Source organism: Callospermophilus lateralis, chromosome 1, assembly GCF_048772815.1.
Source record: "Callospermophilus lateralis isolate mCalLat2 chromosome 1, mCalLat2.hap1, whole genome shotgun sequence".
Lineage (NCBI taxonomy): Eukaryota > Metazoa > Chordata > Mammalia > Rodentia > Sciuridae > Callospermophilus > Callospermophilus lateralis.
The window spans coordinates 168,083,956-168,105,249 of NC_135305.1; the positions used below are offsets into that span (position 1 = coordinate 168,083,956).

The window sequence follows — 21,294 nt, forward strand, 5'->3', positions numbered from 1 at the left end:
GTAAATAAGTAACAGAAGTCCTAGCTATAGTTATTGCATAACATTTTTCAATGGAAAACAGTAAGTGTTGCAATCTCAGCAAGAAAGTCTTTCTCTGAATGGGTAATCTTCCCTGAAACAAACATTACAACAAATTGCCAATTTGATTCAAAAAAGAGTGATCATAAAGTATTTCTAACCCTTTTACATTGGTCATTTTGATCAGCTCAACCATCAGTTAGGGTAACTTCCCATTATTATACCAAACTGCTGTTTTTCCTACAGAAGTAGCCAGGGAACACAAAATCAGTTGGCAGGCTACAGTTTAATTCAAATGTAAGAAATTCCTCTCAACAAAACATCTGGATGAAACAAATGTGGCCACAAGCAATTATGGTTGTGTGGCCTCCCATTCAAAAACAGCAACTGTTACCCCTCATCATGAAACCACATTCACACATTTAAGTTACATCCCGTTCAAGAACCTAACAATCCAGGGGCAGCTTTAATTTCTAAGCTTCCTAGTAGTCCATATTGCCTTAACACCCATCCCACAGGAAAAAAAGAACAGTCTATGCGGAGTTCTTAGCACAAATGGGCAAAGCTGGGTTCAGAAGCATATAACATGCCCAGAGCAGACAGCTGGTAAGGGCAGAGCTGTAATTCATGTTTAGGTGTCCTTCACTGACAAAGGTTCTGTTAGTTACCATACAAACAACCACAGTTCATTTTCTTGTGCACATACTATGTGTCAGTCACCCCTGAAAGTACCCATTATTTAATTTTCACAAGAATTTCATGGTAGCTCAAATAACCAATACACAGTGAAGGAAACAAAATGTTAATATGCTCAGCCTCATTTACAACTAAAATTAAAACTGCAATGATCTTTTCCATTTCACAGATTGCTGGTACCATTGTTGAGGTTTGGAAAATAGAGAGCTCCACATGGGAGGCAAAGTGCCCTCTGCATCTTCATAAAGCAACTTGGAGTATCCATCAAAACTGTAAACACCCTTTATCCAGGTAATTTTACTTCCAGGCATGTAACCTACCAACACTCTCAACTATACAAAAAGACATCTGAACAGAGGCATGGCAGCACATTTGAAATGCCCACCACTAGGGAGTGGCTGAGCACATAACAGCTCATTTGTAAAACAGTATCACACAATCATGAAAAGTGAAGGTGCGCCTCATGAAACCATTGACAGTGATCTCAAAAACAGATTAACAAATGACTATGTGAGCCAGGGGCAGTGGCACATGCCTATAATTCCAGGAGCTCAGTAGGCTGAGGCAGGAGGATTGCGAGTTCAAAGCCAGCCTCAGCAAAAGCAAGGTGCTAAACAACTCAGTGAGACCCTGTCTCCAAATAAAATGCAAAATAGGGTTAGGGATGTGGCTCAGTGGCCAAGTACCCCCGAGTTCAATCCCCAGTACCCAAAAAAGAAAACAAAAAAAGACTACATGATATATAACCCAAGGATTGAATACCTTTAGAAAGACACAGAAGACTACTACAACATGAAGAGTGTCAGGGGAAGACCTGAACTGAGCAGACAACAGAGCTGGGCAGGAGATTTTCAAAGGCAATCCAAAGGGCTGAGGATGTGACTCAAGCGGTTGCGCACTTGCCTGGCATGCGTGCAAGACCAGGTTCGAACCTCAGCACCATATACAAACAAAGATGTTGTGTCCGTCAATAACTAAAAAATAAATATTAAAATTCTCTCTCTCTCTCTTAAAAAAAAAAAGGGCAATCCAAAGGCTGGTCCCTAAAGGGGCCTGTGTCTGGGCACCGGATTTGGGAGGAAATTCTCAATAAATGAAGGATGTGATAAGGGTAACCACATTTGGAAAGCTGCTGTATGCGATTTGGAGTAAACATTTCAGTGAGTGGTGATTTTTTATACCTAAATCTTGGTGGCTTCAAGGAATTTACAGTCCAGGCTGAAAGATTTGTCTGACCCGCTTGATTGCTTGTGGCAAAATTGGGAATAGTGGAAACAATCCTCAGCTACCTCCAAATCCTTTAGTGGCTACTCTCATCCATGGAAAAGAAGCCAGGAGTCATTCATTACCAAAATGCCAACATTGTACCACGCAGACAGCTCCGACCGGCTTAGTACCTTCAGATTTGCACAGCTAGAGCCACACAACATTCATGTGTCCTCCAAACTCCAGGGGATAATGACCAGGCTCTTTCCAGGCCTTTCCCAAATGGCCCTCTCTAGTTGCTTAGCAAATATCCAACTGAGGTGACAGTTCAACTGCTCCTTGCAAATATCCCACTTTGTGAGTGTGCTTGTGAAGCATCCTCTCTTGGCTTAAGGTACATCTGGGAAGTCATTGTCTTCTGTGGGCATGAAATCCCCAATTTTGCTTAAACAAGCAAAATATACATGTTCCTTCCTTGTGCCTTTGCTGTTGTATCTGCCTTCCTTGACTGCTTCAACAGCCACTTTGTTCCAGAGTTCAGCCAAGGCTCATCTTTATTAATATAAAATATTAGTTGACTACCACAAGCAGCACTTCCTCTACAATCCCAGGTGCACTTGTACATACACACCTCACTGCTGCCCTGCATGGAAAAAAAGACACTCACCGGTGTGTGTCCCCATAAGGAAAATCCTTCAGGGCAGATGTGTTCTGCATTATGCCCCCCACACAGCAGACATTCTAAAAATGTTGCAAAGAATTTGTGGATAAAAGATCATTGCTGAGCTTATTCCTGCTTCTTCTAAAACAAACTACCTTTCTCTGGTTCTCTATAGAAATCCTACTTCATATCAACATCACAAGGCTGCTCTCCACAAAATTTTTAGGCCAATGGACCATCTGAAATCACTGTGGCTATAACAGCAGCTACGATTCTGCTCCCGGCTTTCATCTCATTGAAACAATGCCCCTGCATTAAGATGCTTATCCACATCTAATTTGACAAAATTCATGAGAAAAACGATAACTGAAAGGGTGAGGTAAATAGTATAATCTGCTCACCTTGCTTAGACTCAGTGTGAAATTCACAGCAACTAAAATAGTAGAACATAAGAGATAAGCATCCAATTTCCAGAAACATCACATAATATTTAAAAAGCGTAACAGCAAAGTTACAGAACAAAGTCCACAGAACACACATAATCTATTATATAATAAATACATGGATTCAAACTTTGATCTAATTTTAATACATTACTGCTAGAGAGAGGAAACTATTTTTTTAATTGCACTCAGAATAAATGTATAAACCTCCTCACAATTTTCATTAAAGCTTCCATGTATTTTGTTGATGGAACAATCGAAGGAGCTCTTGGGAAAAAGATTTGATATTGGTGTAAGAATAATCTAAGAATTGGAACTATTTATAAAGCAAAAAAATTTTTCAAAGCAAACTTCTTGTTTTTCTCACTTGGAAAAGTAGCTATGTTTCATTCAGCAATAACTCACTCATTCTGAGAGTTTGCACAGAAGCAAGACTTCAACTAAAATTGGTTCTGAAGGATCTTTTATGAACACCCACAATGCAGAAGACCCCAATTAAATTTCCAACAAAGCACTGATGTTTTGAGCAAACAAAGTCGTCTCAGGGAGGTCAAACTATTTGCCAGGATTGTAGTCAAAAAATTAATTACTATCATAACATACGTCAAAACAAATTTTCAGAAGAATACAATACAGTTGTAACCATGTGTTTTGCCTTTTTATATGCAAAACCAATACTCGCTGGAATGTAAATACAGTCATTTATTCAGCAAACTTTAGAAAAAAAAAAAGAAAGGGCCCTTTTCCCCTGTGCCCAGGTGAAATCTGAATAAATAACACAGTTTTAGAAAGTCAGAAAACAAGTACAGAAAGAAGATACAGTATAGGTGATATTTCTGAAAGACTGAAGTCCTCTTCACACAAATAACTCATTTTGAAACATTTGGTTTGCAAATAAAGGAAGTTCTTCAAAGCTCCTGAACAACTAGGCTACACTGCAGATAGTCACCTTGCGAAAAATCCTTTTACATTTAACAGTGTCGGTGCTTATAAGGAAAGCACGCTCATCTCTTAGAGTGCTTCTTTCATTACTAATTTCTTATTAATTCTCTAAACTACAGTGATTAACTGGATATCTTATTCTTAGTTATTTCTCAATATTTTGGCTCTAAGAGATATTTATCGACCCTACAGTGACAGTGAAGCTACATGGCATGATGTGTGGCCACTCTGACCAAGGGGGTGGCTCTTCCAGCAAACCCCTTCTACCATTCTTTTAGATGGAAGAACCAAAACAAGACTAAACAGTGTTTAAAAGAATGGCCATAGGGCTGGGGCTGGGGCTGGGGCTGGGGCTTAGTGGTAGAGCACTCGCCTAGCACGCGCAAGGCTCTGGGTTTGATCCTCAGCACCACATAAAAATAAGTAAATAAAATAAAGGTATTGTGTCCAGCTACTTCTAAAAAATAAATATTTTTTTAAAAAAAGAATGAGCATAATTCCCTTTATTTTTATTCATTTACTTGATACCAGGAATTAAACCCAGGTATGCTTAAACACTGAACCATATCCCCAGCCTTTTTAATTTTTTATTCTGAGATAGGATCTCATTAAGTTGCTTAGTGTCTCGCTAAATTGCTGAGGCTGGCTTTGAACTTTCAATCCTCCTGCCTTAGTCTTCAAACCACTGGGATTACAGGAATATGCCACTGTGTCCGGCCCATTTTTTTGGTCTTTTAAACTAGTTTCTCCAAATTTATTTCTGATTGTTAAAAACACATAAATTTACTGTAATCCCAGCTACCTGAGAGGCAGAGGCAGGAGGATTGCAAGCTTAAGGTCTTTCTTGGCAACTTAGCAAGACCCTGTCTTAAAATAAAAAATAAAAAGGACTTGGGATGTATTCAGGGGTAGTGCACCCCTGGATTCAGTGCCTAGTACGGGGGAGGGGGAAACAAATATGTACATGCACACACATACCAAACAAAGCATATCACTCTTTTGCACTTCAATAGTGGAAATTAAATGAGTTACCTCTCTTAAAACTGTGCTTTTATAGCCTCGATACAAGCCTTGGATGCCCTGAAACAAACAAAAAAAATCAAGAACTTGTTAAGTCAGAAAGGCATAGAAGATTTCTAAATGACATTCTGAAAAAAACAGATTCATCTGCTCTAAAACGTGGGTTCTAAAACATTCACCCACACCGCAGTTCTACAAGAAGTAGGTTCTAAACTCAAGTGAGTTCCCTTAAAAAAATGTGAGCATCTCTAAAAACAAACTGGCTGCCTACATGTTCATTTAGTTTTAGTTGCTATTATTCAATATTTCTTTTCATGAAAAAAGCATGAGATGCTTTGAATATATTTCCAAAACAGATGCATATAAATGTCAATTATCCTTTCATATAAAAAAATATTTCATAACATCACAAATTTATTAATAATTGCTCAGTAAGTTGTGGTATATATTTCCAGACAAACCATGATTTATATGCATGGTCCAATAAGGATCCTATAGGACAGATCTCATTTATTAGGTATTCAATGTCTCCTCATTCTTTGCTTGGGCGACAGACCATTAAGAACAACTTTCTTAAAACCTACATTCATTGAGATTGATTTGGTTTTTTTGTGGGGGGTGTTAGTTACTGGGGATTGAACACAGAGGCCCTCTACTACTCAGCTACACCTCAGCCCTTTTTATTTTGAGACATGGTCTCAGTAAGCTGCCAAGGTTGGCCTCAAACTTGTGATCCTCCTGCCTCAGTCTCCTGAGTTGATGGTGTGCATCACAACCACAGGCTGAGAATAACCCCTATTTAAAAAAAAAAAAAAACCCACCAGTGCCATGTCATGGGCCTTTAGTCCAGCTATTAGGGAGGCTGAGGCAGGATCCCTTGAGCCTAAGAGTTTGAGGCCAGACTAGGCAACATAATCAGATCCTGCTTCAAAAAAACAAAACAAATGAAAGCTTCTATAAAAACTATAAAGGAGAACAGCTAAGTGCTCCCTAGTCAATGTCTAGAAAAAATAATTTTTGACTCAAGCTAACTCTGATCAGAAAAAGAGAAATTTTGACACAAATATTATGAAGTTGGTCACTATTCTAGGTCCATTACTATATTTCTTTTTTGGGCCCTCAAATTCTATAGGGATATTTTAATATAGTTATTCACTTTACATATTTACCATTTGTTCTGTGTCTGGTTCTAAAATAAATATAGGAAGATAACAACAGAATACATATATAATGGTACTTACTATATGTTTGGTCAGAAATTTGAAAAAGAAATAAAACTAGAAATTCAAAAACAAAGAAAAGGCAAAGATAATCTTAGTTTAAAAGTTACTATAATTGAACATTAAATTCAGCTCCAAGGTTTCCTCTTAGGTTCTGGTCATGAGCCACACAGTGTTCCTATTAACTACTATAAAATGGTCCTCAGCAAAGAGAAGAAAGAAAACCTAAAAACATCTCACCTCTTCATATAAGATATCAGAGAATATCTGAAATGTTCTTGAGGAAGCAGATACCTGTGCCCTCTGCTTAACCACTTCTGAAGGAACTCGAATCAGGCAGGCAACCTAAAATATATAAATTTAATTATACCCTGAAAAGAAAATAACTGTTGCAAAAAATTGAAAATTTTTCCATAAGCAAAATTCACAGTAAATATGTATCATGTACAGGTTACAGAAAGATGTCAGAGCAAAACTGATCATCCCTATCCTGGCCACCACCCAAGTCCCTAGACCCCCACTATGCAATAGCTGAGGAGGGCTCTGGTATCCCTCTACTCAGTGCCATCTTTCCAGGTGACATTGCTGCTGACTGGCACATGTCTACACCTTACCAGTCAACACTGGGTAAAGTATACAGCACCTTAAGTTCACACCTCCAAGATTTTACCTTTATGCTTAAAGGTAGCTTACTTATTTTCACAAATGGGGAGACAAATAAAGAATTTGCCAAACCAGAAGGTACTCTGCCCACAGAAGGATAGAGGCAGGGATGGACAAAGGGCGGGAGGGCACAGGAAGGAAGACACTTACACTGAAAATATAAACTGTTTTAATAGAAATCCTCTATGCATTACGCAGTCTGCATAGACACAAACTTTGTCTGCACTTTAGATTTCACATACCTAACTCGGGTATCCACTGTTTTCCATGTGACTAAAGACATTAATTTTAAATTTTTAGAATAAAAATATAATATTCACATCTGAGGCACAGTAGGAAATGTGGACAATCTCTTCCATAACACACGTAACAAAATGAAAGAAAAACAAGAAATTTCAAAAACCATCCCACCAAATAAGTAACACAAGGTCAAGGAGGTCTATATTTTTTCTTCTAATTCCTAATCAGAGAGTAGGGCCCAGTTTGGATAGATTTAATGTAAGGTTTTGTCTTTCCATAATTAAGTGGCTTTAAGGCAAAGGTTGGCAAAATTTTTTGTGTCAAAAACCAAAATAAACACTTTAGACTGCAAACCACATGGCCTCTTCAACTACACTGTTTCAGCACAAAGGAGCTATGAATAAATAATATGTAAATCAATGGTTTGGCTGTGTTCCAATAAAACTTTATTTACAAAACACTACTGCTGGTCTGAATTAAGAGCAAAGCATGCAAAGCAGCAACAAGTTATTCGAAAGGCAGATCGCCCCGCGGCTGGAGTCTGCGGCGCGCACTGGGAAACGACAGGCTGGTGGCGCAGAGATACAGCGATGCTGATTCTGCGGGCTCCTGCCAGCTAGGCATTTGCTGAGCTCAGAGCTGAATTCTGGGTTGGAGACGGGGGAAGGAAACGGTCCAGTTCGGTTCTCCACACCAGTCAGACCACGGAGGAAGCCAGCGGCCACCATCTTGGAGAGCTGACGTCACCATCCTTGTTTTCGACTGATTGCAGCTCTTTCAGCTATAGAACAGGTAATTTCAGGCTGACAATTGTCTGCGTCTCGCAGACAAATTGCTCAGACTTAGTGCTAAATAACACGCAGAAACTGCTTCTTGGAGCCTGCTCCTATCAGAACACGCACCGAGCCCGGAGCGGCGGAGCTCCAGCTCCCGGAGTTGCTCTGGCCCAGGGCTATAGAACCCGCGGAAACTGCTTCTTGGAGCCTGCTCCTGTCGGAGCATGCACCAAGTCCGGAGAGGCCGAATTCTGGCTCCCGGAACTGCTCTGGCCCAGGGATAAAGAACCCGCGGAAACTGTTTCTCGGTCCGGGTCCTGCTGAATACTGTGGAGGCCAGAGGGGCGGAGCAGAGCCACCGCCGGAGCCCGGAACAGGCCCAGCGACCCGCCGGGGTGGTGTCGCGTCACCCCGGCTAGAGCAGGGGCCGAACAGAGCCGCCGCCCGCGCCCGGAACAGGTCCAGCGACCTGCCGGCGTGGTTGTCAAGAAACCCCAATTGGAGTAGGGGGAAAGCAGATCCTCCACCCGCGTCCGCAAGGTAGGCAGGCCTGTGACAGACTGGCAGAACAGCCCCAGCGGCCTGCCGGCGTGGTAGACACGTCACACCACTTGGGGGAGGGGCAGAGCAGAGCCGCTCCCCAAGCCCGCATCAGGCCCAGCGGCCCGCATCACCCCATTTGGAGTAGGGGCAGAGCAGAGCCGCCGCCCGAGCCTGCAAGGTAGACAGACTTGCGACCGACCGGCGGAAAAGGCCCAGCGGTCTACTGGTGTGGTAGACACGTCACACCAATTGGAGGAGGGGCAGAGCAGAGCCACCTCCTGAGCCCGCATGGTAGGCAGACCTGCGACCTACCAGCGGATCAGGCCCGGCGGCCTGCTGGTGTGGTAGACACGCCACCCGTCACCCCAATTGGAGTAGGGGCAGAGCAGAGCCTTCGCCCGCGGTCGGAGCAGGCCCAGCGGCCCAACAGCATCGTAGTCACGTCAACCCAATTGGAGCAGGGACAGAGCAGAGCCGCCACCCGCGCCCAGAACAGATCCAGCGACCTGCCGGCGTAGTAGTCACGACACCTCAATTGTAGTAGGGGCAGAGCAGATCCTCCACCCGTGCCCGCAAGGTAAGCAGGCCTGTGACAGACTGGCGGAACAGGCCCAGCGGCCTACCGGCGTGGTAGACACGTCACACCACTTGGGGGAGGGGCAGAGCAGAGCCGCAGCCCGCGCCCAGAACAGGCCCAGCGACCTGCCGGCGTGGTAGTCACGACAACCCAATTGGAGAAGGGGCAGAGCAGAGCCGCCGCCCGCGCCTGCAAGGTAGTCAGATCCGCGACTAACTGGCAGAACAGGCCCAGGGGTTCACGGACGTGGTAGACATGTCACACCAATTGGAGGAAGGGCAGAGCAGAGCCGCTGCCCACGCCTCCAAGGTAGGCAGACCTGCGACCGACTGGCAGAACAGTCCCAGTGGTCCGCCAGCGTGGTAGACAGATCACCCCAATTGGAGGAGGAGCAGAGCTGCCGCCCGCCCCTGCAAGGGAGACTTTTCAACTATACAAGAGCAATATAAATATATAGGGGGAAAATTTCAAAAACACAACAGTTTCACTAAGCAGAAAGAAACACGAGCAATATGAAAAGACAAGGAAAGAAAGGACCACAAGCAATGCAGGTCAACTCAACTTTAGAAGAGATAATAGCTGCAGCAGATGGAATGTCAGATAAAGAATTCAGGATATACATGCTGCAGATGATCTGGAGTCTCAAGGAAGACATTAGACAGCAAAATCAGACAATGAAAGATCACTTCGACCACTTCGACAATGTATTACATAAACAAATCCAAGAAGCAAAAGATCAACTATACAGGGAGATAGAGGTAATAAAAAACAAACAAACAGAAATCATAGAAATGCAGGAAGCAATAAACCAACTTAAAAACTCAATTGAGAATACTACCAGCAGAGTAGAACACTTAGAAGATAGAACATCAGACAATGAAGACAAAGTATTTCAACTTGAAAAGAACATAGACAGCTCAGCAAAACTGTTAAGAAACCATGAGCAGAACATCCAAGAAATATGGGATAATATAAAGAGACCAAACTTAAGAGTCATTGGGATACAGGAAGGTATAGAGGTCCAAATCAAAGGAATGAGCCACCTATTCAACGAAATAATACGAGAAAACTTCCCAGACTTGAAGAATGAGACAGAATCCCAAATCCTAGAAGCATACAGGACGCCGAATGTGCAAAATCATAAGAGATCCACACCTAGACACATTATAATGAAGATGCCCAACATACAGAATAAGGAGAGAATTTTAAAAGCTACAAGAGAAAGGAAGCAGATTACATTTAGGGGTAAACCAATCAGGATAACAGCTTATCTTTCAACACAGACTCTGAAAGCTAGAAGATCCTGGAATAACATATTTCAAAAACTGAAAGAAAATGGGTTCCAACCAAGAATCACGTATCCAGCGAAATTAAGCTTCAGGATGGAAGATGAAATTAAAACCTTCCACGATAAACAAAAGTTAAAAGAATTTGCAGCTAGAAAACCATGTCTTCAAAACATCCTCGGCAAAACATTACAGGAAGAGGAAATGGAAAATAACAATGAAAATCAACAGTGGGAGGTAGGACAGTAAAGGGGGGAAAAATAATCAAAAAGGAAAACAAACCATGTTTAGTAACATAAATAAACAAATACGGCTGGAAAAACAACCCATATCTCAATAATAACCCTAAATGTTAATGGCTTAAACTCACCAATCAAGAGACACAGGCTAGTAGAATGGATCACAAAACAAGACCCAACAATATCCTGCCTACAGGAGACGCATTTGATAGGAAAAGACATACATAGACTGAAGGTGAAAGGTTGGGAAAAATCATATCACTCATATGGACTTCGGAAACAAGCAGGAGTGTCCATACTCATATCAAATAAAATAGATTTCAAGACAAAGTTAATCAAAAGGGATAAAGAGGGACACTACATACTGCTCAAGGGAACCATACACCAACAAGACATAACTATCATAAATATATATGCCCCAAACAATGGTGCAGCTATGTTCATCAAACAAACTCTTCTCAAGTTTAAGAGTCTAATAGACCAACATACAATAATCATGGGAGACTTCAACACACCTCTCTCACCACTAGACAGATCTTCCAAACAAAAGTTGAATAAGGAAACTATAGAACTCAATAACACAATTAATAACCTAGACTTAATTGATATATATAGAATATACCACCCAACATCAAGCAGTTACACTTTTTTCTCAGCAGCACATGGATCCTTCTCAAAAATAGATCATATATTATGTCACAGGGCAACTCTTAGACAATATAAAGGAGTGGAGATAATACCATGCATCTTATCTGATCATAATGGAATGAAACTGAAAATCAACGATAAAAGAAGGAAGGAAAAAACATGCATCACTTGGAGAATGAACAATTGGTTACTAAATGATCAATGGGTTATAGAAGACATCAAGGAGGAAATTAAAAAATTCTTAGAGATAAATGAAAGCACAGACACAACATATCGGAATCTATGGGACACATTAAAAGCAGTTCTAAGAGGAAAATTCATTGCTTGGAGTTCATTCCTTAAAAAAAGAAAAAAACAACAAATAAATGATCTCATACTCCATCTCAAAATCCTAGAAAAAGAAGAGCAAAACAACAGCAAAAGAAATAGAAGGCAAGAAATTATTAAAATCAGAGCTGAAATTAATGAAATCGAAACAAAAGAAACAATTGAAAAAATTGACAAAACTAAAAGTTGGTTCTTTGAAAAAATAAATAAAATCGACAGACCCTTAGCCATGCTAACGAAGAGAAGAAGAGAGAGAAATCAAATTACTAGCATACGGGATGAAAAAGGCAATATCACAACAGACACTTCAGAAATACAGAAGATAATCAGAAACTATTTTGAATCCTTATACTCCAATAAAATAGAAGATAGTGAAGGCATCGAAAAATTTCTTAAGTCATATGACCTGCCCAGATTAAGGCAGGAGGATATAGACAACCTAAACAGACCAATATCAATTGAGGAAATAGAAGAAACCATCAAAAGACTACCAACTAAGAAAAGCCCAGGACCGGATGGGTATACAGCAGAGTTTTACAAAACCTTTAAAGAGGAACTAATACCAATACTTTTCAAGCTATTTCAGGAAATAGAAAAAGAGGGAGAACTTCCAAATTCATTCTACGAGGCCAACATCACCCTGATTCCTAAACCAGACAAAGACACTTCAAAGAAAGAAAACTACAGACCAATATCTCTAATGAACCTAGATGCAAAAATCCTCAATAAACTTCTGGCAAACCGAATACAAAAACATATCAAAAAAATTGTGCACCATGATCAGGTAGGATTTATCCCTGGGATGCAAGGTTGGTTCAATATACGGAAATCAATAAATGTTATTCACCACATCAACAGGCTTAAAAATAAGAACCATATGGTCATCTCGATAGATGCGGAAAAAGCATTCGACAAAGTACAGCATCCCTTTATGTTCAAAACTCTAGAAAAACTAGGGATAACAGGAACATACCTCAACATTGTAAAAGCAATCTATGCTAAGCCTCAGGCTAGCATCATTCTGAATGGAGAAAAACTGAAGGCGTTCCCTCTAAAATCTGGAACAAGACAGGGATGCCCTCTCTCACCACTTCTGTTCAACATAGTTCTCGAATCACTGGCCAGAGCAATTAGACAGACGAAAGAAATTAAAGGCATAAAAATAGGAAAAGAAGAACTTAAATTATCACTATTTGCAGATGACATGATTCTATACCTAGCAGACCCAAAAGGGTCTACAAAGAAACTATTAGAGCTAATAAATGAATTCAGCAAAGTGGCAGGATATAAAATCAACACGTATAAATCAAAGGCATTCCTGTATATCAGCGACAAATCCTCTGAAATGGAAATGAGGACAACCACTCCATTCACAATATCCCCCCCAAAAATAAAATACTTAGGAATCAACCTAACAAAAGAGGTGAAAGACTTATACAATGAAAACTACAGAACCCTAAAGAGAGAAATAGAAGAAGATCTTAGAAGATGGAAAAATATACCCTGTTCATGGATAGGCAGAACTAACATCATCAAAATGACGATATTACCAAAAGTTCTCTATAGGTTTAATGCAATGCCAATCAAAATCCCAATGGCATTTCTTATAGAAATAGAGAAAGCAATCATGAAATTCATATGGAAAAATAAAAGACCCAGAATAGCAAAAACAATGCTAAGCAGGAAGGGTGAATCAGGCGGTATAGCGATACCAGACTTCAAACTATACTACAGAGCAATAGTAACAAAAACAGCATGGTACTGGTACCAAAACAGGCAGGTGGACCAATGATACAGAATAGAGGACACAGAAACCAATCCACAAAACTACAACTATCTTATATTTGATAAAGGGGCTAAAAGCATGCAATGGAGGAAGGATAGCATCTTCAACAAATGGTGCTGGGAAAACTGGAAATCCATATGCAACAAAATGAAACTGAATCCCCTCCTCTTGCCATGCACAAAAGTTAACTCAAAATGGATCAAGGAGCTTGATATCAAATCAGAGACACGGCGTCTGATAGAAGAAAAAGTCGGCTACGATCTACATACTGTGGAGTCGGGCTCCAAATTCCTCAATAGGACACCCATAGCACAACAGTTAATAACTAGAATCAACAAATGGGACTTACTCAAACTAAAAAGTTTTTTCTCAGCAAAAGAAATAATAAGAGAGGTAAATAGGGAGCCTACATCCTGGGAACAAATCTTTACTCCTCACACTTCAGATAGAGCCCTAATATCCAGAGTATACAAAAAACTCAAAAAATTAGACAACAAGATAACAAATAACCCAATCAACAAATGGGCCAAAGACATGAACAGACACTTCTCAGAGGAGGACATACAATCAATCAACAAGTACATGAAAAAATGCTCACCATCCCTAGCAGTCAGAGAAATGCAAATCAAAACCACCCTAAGATACCATCTCACTCCAGTAAGATTGGCAGCCATTCTGAAGTCAAACAACAACAAGTGCTGGCGAGGATGTGGGGAAAAGGGTACACTTGTTCATTGTTGGTGGGACTGCAAATTGGTGCAGCCAATCTGGAAAGCAGTATGGAGATTTCTTGGAAAGCTGGGAATGGAACCACCATTTGACCCAGCTATTCCCCTTCTCGGTCTATTCCCTAAAGACCTAAATAGAGCATGCTACAGGGACACTGCTACATCGATGTTCATAGCAGCACAATTCACAATAGCAAGACTGTGGAACCAACCTAGATGCCCTTCAATAGACGAATGGATAAAAAAAAATGTGGCATTTATACACAATGGAGTATTACTCTGCATTAAGAAATGACAAAATCATAGAATTTGGAGGGAAATGGATGGCATTAGAGCAGATTATGCTAAGTGAAGCCAGCCAATCCCTAAAAAACAAATGCCAAATGTCTTCTTTGATATAAGGAGAGTAACTAAGAACAGAGTAGGGACGAAGAGCATGAGAAGAAGATTAACATTAAACAGGGACGAGAGGTGGGAGGGAAAGGGAGGGAGAAGGGAAATTGCATGGAAATGGAAGGAGACCCTCAGGGTTATACAAAATTACATACAAGAGGTAGCGAGGGGAAAGGGAAAAATAATACAAGGGGGAGATATGAACTGCAGTAGAGTGGGTAGAGAGAGAAGAGGGAAGTGGAGGGGAGGGGAGGGGAGGGGGATAGTAGAGGATAGGAAAGGCAGCAGAATACAACAGACCCTAGTATGGCAATATATAAATCAATGGAAGTGTAACTGATGTGATTCTGCAATTTGTATACGGGGTAAAAATGGGAGTTCATAACCCACTTGAATCAAAGTGTGAAATATGATATATCAAGAACTATGTAATGTTTTGAACAACCAACAATTAAAAAAAAATTTAAAAAAAAACACTACTGCTAGTTTGCCAACCCTTTCTCAAGGAATAAACATTGGCAAATTCTTCTTTGATATCAGCCTTGGCAGGAGCAAAATAGGCACAGAACACATGTGATCCTCAGCACCCCAAGATACAAGGGACAAAGATGATATATGATGTGATCCTAGATGTCAGAGACAGCCAGCATGCACACAATACGACAGAATATTAAAAACTAGCTAAACTAGCTATTCGTTATGTTGATGCACAACAAGAGATATGATTATGACAAGAAAAGATTCGTTTCCTGAAGTTATTTTCTCCCCAATCTAACAGTATCTGCAAAACAATAAAATCTGATTTTCATTTCTCCATCAAGCATTTGAATGCTCATTATTCATAGAGATGTCTGCAACTGCAGCCAACATATCTTCCCACCTAGACTTCCTTCAAACTTGCTTAATTCAGTTCAATAAAAATATAGTGAGCCAGACACTGCACAGACAAGGACCCTGGGAAACACGGAGTCTGGGTCTGAAGCCCAGCCTCCACGACCAGGGAAAACAGCCAGAGGTTATTAATTCAGAGAACATTCCAAATAAACGGGCAAGAAAGGTGTACCATACACATCAGATTTTTAAACTGGGTATGAAAAAATGGGAAATACTCATTAACAATACTGGTTACATACTGAAATAGTAACACTAGGGATGTGTTAGGTTTAATAATATATGTTCTTAAAACTCATCCCACTGGGGCTGGGGATGTGGCTCCATGGCAGAGCATTTTGCCTCACATGTGAGGCCCGGGTTCTATCCTCAGCATCATAAAAAAAAGAAAACGAAGGGGCTGGGCTGGGGCTCAGTGGCAGAGAGCTCACCTAGCATGTGTGGAGCACTGGGTTCAATGCTCAGAACCACATATCAATAAATAAAATAAAGGTCCACTGACAACTAAAAAATATTAAAAGAAAAAGAAAGGAAGAAAGTGAAAGCCTGGCACATAGGCATGTCATCTCTCCTCCACCATCCCCTCATCACACTGCTCAAGCAACAGACTCCTCTGTCTTTCTCACATTCTTCCTAGTAGGTATCGCTTTGCACCCAATTAGGAAGGCTGAGCATGTGCAGATCTAGGGAGGGGCAAGGACCACTGCATCAAAGCCCGGTCAGTATTCTGCTGGCCAGGGAACTGCAGAAGATGGCTCAACCATGTCTGCCAGTCTTCCAGGAAGACCTTTTTTCCACTGCGTAGATAGAATCAGCTCAACTGCAAGCAACCAAGAACCGGCTTGACACTGAAGGGGACCAGAAGCCCCACATGGAGATTTGCACAGCAGTGCGTGGTGAGACCTGAGCAGGACAAATATGAGGGTTATTAGAGAGCCATTTCAACAGAGGGGTTGGGCAGGGAAGTCACCAGTAATTTACAGGGGCTGGGGACATGGCTCAGTGCAGTGGTAGAGCATTTACCTCGCATGCATGAGGCTCTGCATTCAATTCCCAGCACCACAAAAATAAATAAATTTTTAAAAATAAGTAGAAAAAGAAGAAGTGGTTTACAGACACAGAGAGGAAAATGCAGACTGCTGCTGGCAGGAGTTGAGGCTGTAGCTCGGTGTGCAGTGTCTGCCTAGCTGGCCTGATGCCCTTGGGTCAAGCCATGGCACCACCACAAAACAGGACAGAAGCAGGGGAAGGTGAAAAAGGAGCTCATAGTTAAAGGGGGTGGGTGTCAGACATAGCCTTCCTGTTTTAGTGCCAAAGGCTGTATCTGCACTCAGGATGAAGGAAGCGCAGAGAGAGGCCAACAATATGGGAAAGAGATGGACACTAGAGGACTCAGAGGCTTGGAAAAAGGTGGAGCGTGGAGGTGTGGCGAGCACCCAGACCCCTAGGCTCAGGTGCCACCTCCTGCTTCTGCACAGGTTCAACCCGAGAAGGTCTGGCTAAAGGTCTTCAGGCTATAACTGTGACCCCCAACTCTGTGTGGCCACTTGAGCACTCCCTGGCTTTCTTAGGTCTCATTTTTCTCTGAAGTTTTCACAAAATTAAAATGTATATGCCTACATAATTATGTATCATTTTTCTTATTTGACCTGAACCAGAAATCTTTATAGCATCCTTTTAGGTTACAGATTCTATAATTCTTAGTTTCCCACCATCACACTTTCTCTTCTCTGCCTAAAAATATATCCCCTCCTTATTCTTAATTCCTAAATAAACTCTCTGAGCTTCTTTTTTACTTATTAACTTAATCTGTATAACTTTAAAAATACATACATTATCTTCTCTTCTACTAAACCATAAGCACCTTCTGGTCAAGAAGACAATATGTGGTAGAGCCTTGCCTAGCACACACGAGGTGCTGGGTTTGATCCTCAACACCACTTAAAAATAAATAAAATAAAGGTATTGTGTCCAACTACAACTAAAAAATAAATATTTTTTTAAAAAAGAAGACAATGTGTAGCACCCTTACTATTCAACTGAGGGAAAAATCTCTCTACTATATATTTTTTTTTTATTATTTTACATAGAAAGTGCATGCAAATTACCCAAGAGGAAAAAATCACCCCCCCACAAAAAAATGCCACAGAAATGACTTTCCAATACTCCATAATGTTTTAAATGTTTTCTTTATACTCAATAGCCTACACATGTGCTTATATGAAGACTAAAAACATAAATAAATAAAAATAAAGTGGAATTATAGGTAATGATTCTTCTTTTCTGATTATATTTTTAAAAATTAGCATATATTATTACTTCATAAGGTTTTGTTGTCTTTTTTTAATGGGAAGGGTATGGATGGGTACTGGGGATTGAACCCAGAGGCACTTTATCACTGAGCCACTGACCTTTTTTTTTGAGACAGGGTCTCAAAAAGCCTAGCTTTTTTTGAGACAGGGTCTTGATAAGTTACTTGGGCCTTGCCAAGTTGCTGAGGCTGGCTTCATATCTGAGATCCTCCTGCCTCCCACAGTGCTGGGATATACAAGTGGTGTGCGCCACGGCATCTGGCTTTTTTTTTTTTTTAATAGCAATTTCAAAGAACAAAAATTTCTGGTATGGACCGAAGGTCTTAGGTGAGGAAGAACAGAAAATGAAAGGAATAATTGAAAATGAGCTTTTAGCTGCAAACCTACCTACTAATTAGCTTTGATAAGAAAAACATTTATTTTTAATTTACTAACAATAAATCCACAAAAATAGATTAAGTAGTTTACTATGAGGCCTAAAATTGCATATACATTATTTCTTTTAATAAGAGTATAAAACTCAGGAACATAAACAATGATAGAAAATAAAGTCCAATGGCTTACATAAACCTAAAGGACCGATCCCAGCACCTAAAACTCAAACAATAAATACTAGAGAAAAGGAAGAGGGGGGGTGTGGAGCGCATACTAACTTCTTGTATTTTTCAATTCAAGTGGTAAATAGTGAAATATGACCCCAATATGTCAAGAAAATAGAAATTGTGTACTTTCGAGCCTTGGCATAAATATTTATGGAACTTCACACTTCACAACCCTTCATGTTTTTATTTCTTTAAAATATAGAAGCAGAAGAAAAACACTGAAAATGTTTTCAGATAAAAAGTAATCGAAATAACTGAAGGGGTACAAAGCACCAGAGGGGCTTGCTGACTTCTGTGAAGCAGCATTTTGGCCTAGGAGCAGAGCTACACAGGAATGCTTGCAGCCACTTCCTCTAGTACCTCTGTACCTTTTCAGTATGGTTTTCTACTAACTCTGATCTTAGACTTGAATCCAGATACTGGAGTATTTCACTGCTACAACTTGCTACAGTATTGTAGTTCTATGAAAGGAAATAAAGATAAAGTAATCCACGGGGCTCTTGTAAATCCATTCCGTACAGCACTCCTTCCTCATATACATGGGGTTCAGGATAAGTCCATGATACAGGAATGGTGGCATTTTCATTAAAACCCAATGTCTTGGAGGTTAAAGTTTTATCAAAAGACAAATAAGGTTTTCCATAAAGAAAATACATGTCCCAAACTTTTGTCAACATTAAAATGCAATGCTGGGTTCATTCAATTAGCGTACACAATATTATAAACCTCAGATTAAAATTGAATTAAATACTGACAATACTGATGCTGCTTATTTATCTGACATAAATAAAAACTTTTCTGAAAGTAGCACAGAGATTTAAGAATTTGTAAGTGGATAAATTACAGTGAACTTCAGCATCACAATAGGTAAAATGAAGGAAGAGTAAGAGTTGGATACAGCTAAACTTTCTTGGTCTTTCATCAGCTACAGCCAAGGTCCACATCTCCAACACATTAGCTATCAGCACTTTACAATCTCATTTCTGTCCTCTAAGTCCTCTAAGTCTAAAAATGCTACCACCTTATAGTAACACTATATCTTTTCCCCAATTATTTCAGTAAAGGTCACACACACACACACACACACACAAAAAAAAAAAAAAAAAAAACTGATTTAAGACTTTTCTATGAGAAACTCAATCCACAACCTATAAATATTTCTCTGATATTAGAAATTAATTATGTCAGCCCTTTGCATATGCATAAACCTGAAATAACAGAAATTACTAAAAGCCAAAGAGTTATCTGGCTCATGAAGCAAGGGTGAAATATAAATATTTTCATTACCATCTCCAGAATTATTTTTTGGTAAAGGAATAACAGATTCACACATATCCAACGAACTTAGGTTTAATATTAGCAAATGCTTCATATTTCAACTGGCAACTCTATTAAAAAGTCAACAGAAACTTAATACTATGCTATATAAAGCCAATCAAAATTTAATCACAAAGTCAAATCCATGCTGGACTCTGCAGAACAAATGCAACATGGCAAATTAAAACGAGGTTATGATTATGAGGGAGACAACTAAGAATACTGAATTTTTTGAACACAGACATGTATTTTATTCCACATTCTTTCTATAATTCCCAAAATTCTCTTTAAAAATCAGGCTTCCAATTAAGAATACCTAACATATCTTTCTATACCACCATTTAAAATGAAAAACCTTCATCTGTGTGTCAAGTCTGCCGTCTTCTGGCTGCATATGGAATTGTAGCTGTTGGTAAACCAAAGAGCAAATCCCAACGGCACTTTTTTTTTTTTAAGACATTGAAGGACCTTTATTTTATTCATATATTTATATGTTGTTCTGAGAATTAAACCCAGGGTCTCACACATTCTAGGCAAGTGCTCTACCACTGAGTCACAATCTCAGGTTTAAATTTTATCCACTTTCACTGAGACATAAGATTATATTTCCTCCTTATCAGACTCTTTCCACCTATACAACAGCCAATAGGCACTGTAAGAAAATTAAAATCTCTGTAAGAAGCCTTGTCCTGTGGCCTGACAAAACTACTACCACCTCCCTGGATAATCCAGACTACGTAGACCAACAGTCTTCTCAATGAAAACAATTATATTGACTTTTAGGCCACGTGTTTAAAAGCTGTTCACAGAACTGGACACAATGCACTTAACTTAAGTGGCTCCTTCTCTTTTGAACATTTCCATAAACTAGACATGACTTCATGGGAGATGACAAAAGCTTCAGAAACAAATTTACAGATTTCTACCAATAAACAAAACTAAAAGGGGAGGAGACTATAATAGTAACTGGATTAGCTTCCTATTATTGCTGTAACAAACTACCATGTTCTTAGTGGTAATGATAGGTTTGGGTAACCTGCAAAACGGTTCTTCCTGAGCTAAAATCACGGTGGTGGGCAGCATGCCTTCTGCAGGTTACAAGGAGCCACATGAATGCTCTCCTTTGGGCCCCCTCCTCCACCTTCAAGATGCAGCTTAACATCTAGTCTCTCCCTCTCTGTCCCTCCTGCTCTCACTTTGGAATACAAATCCCCCTCTGATCACACTGAGTTCCCGTGGATAATCCAAGAACTGCTTCTCATCTCAAGATCCTTAGTTGCATCTGAAAAGTCCTTTTTGCCCCATGAGGTAAGCCATTCTCAGGTTTCAGGGACTAGGACATCTTTGATGGACCATCATTTTGCCTACCACAGTAACTCAATAGGAAATTTTATTTTATTTGGTACCAGGGATTGAGCCCAAGGGCACTTAACCACTAAGCCACATCCCCAGCCCTTTTTATTATATATTTTTGAGACAGGGTCTCTCTCAGTTGCATACAGCTTGCTAAGTTGCCAAGGCTGGCTTCAAACCTGTGATCCTCCTGCCTCAGCCTCCCCGAGCCACTGGGATCACAGGCATGCACCACCGTGCCCAGCCCCAGTGGAGACTTTTAGAACCTGACCTTTTATTATTTTAAGAAACCCAAAGTGATCTGAATTGGTTTTTTTTAATTTTTTTAATATTTATTTCTCAGTTTTTGGTGGACCCAACATCTTTATTTTTTATTTTTATGTGGTGCTGAGGATCGAACCCAGTGC

The 21,294-nt window shown here is 40.1% G+C and overlaps 1 protein-coding gene across 6 annotated transcripts in view; it reads right to left on the bottom strand.

Moving 5' to 3' along the window:
• Slc25a26 (solute carrier family 25 member 26) overlaps positions 1-21,294 on the bottom strand; it is a 138,369-nt gene that overhangs the window by 89,444 nt on the left and 27,631 nt on the right. For 5 of the 6 annotated variants that reach the window (XM_077109089.1, XM_077109095.1, XM_077109093.1 and 2 more), the window contains 2 exons: positions 6,447-6,551; positions 4,999-5,046 (listed from right to left, as the gene is read on the bottom strand). The exons of the other annotated variant lie outside the window; for it this stretch is intronic. In XM_077109089.1, coding sequence (XP_076965204.1) covers positions 4,999-5,046; positions 6,447-6,551 — 153 coding nt within the window. The remainder of the gene's footprint in view (positions 1-4,998; positions 5,047-6,446; positions 6,552-21,294) is intronic. 6 annotated transcript variants of the gene reach the window in all.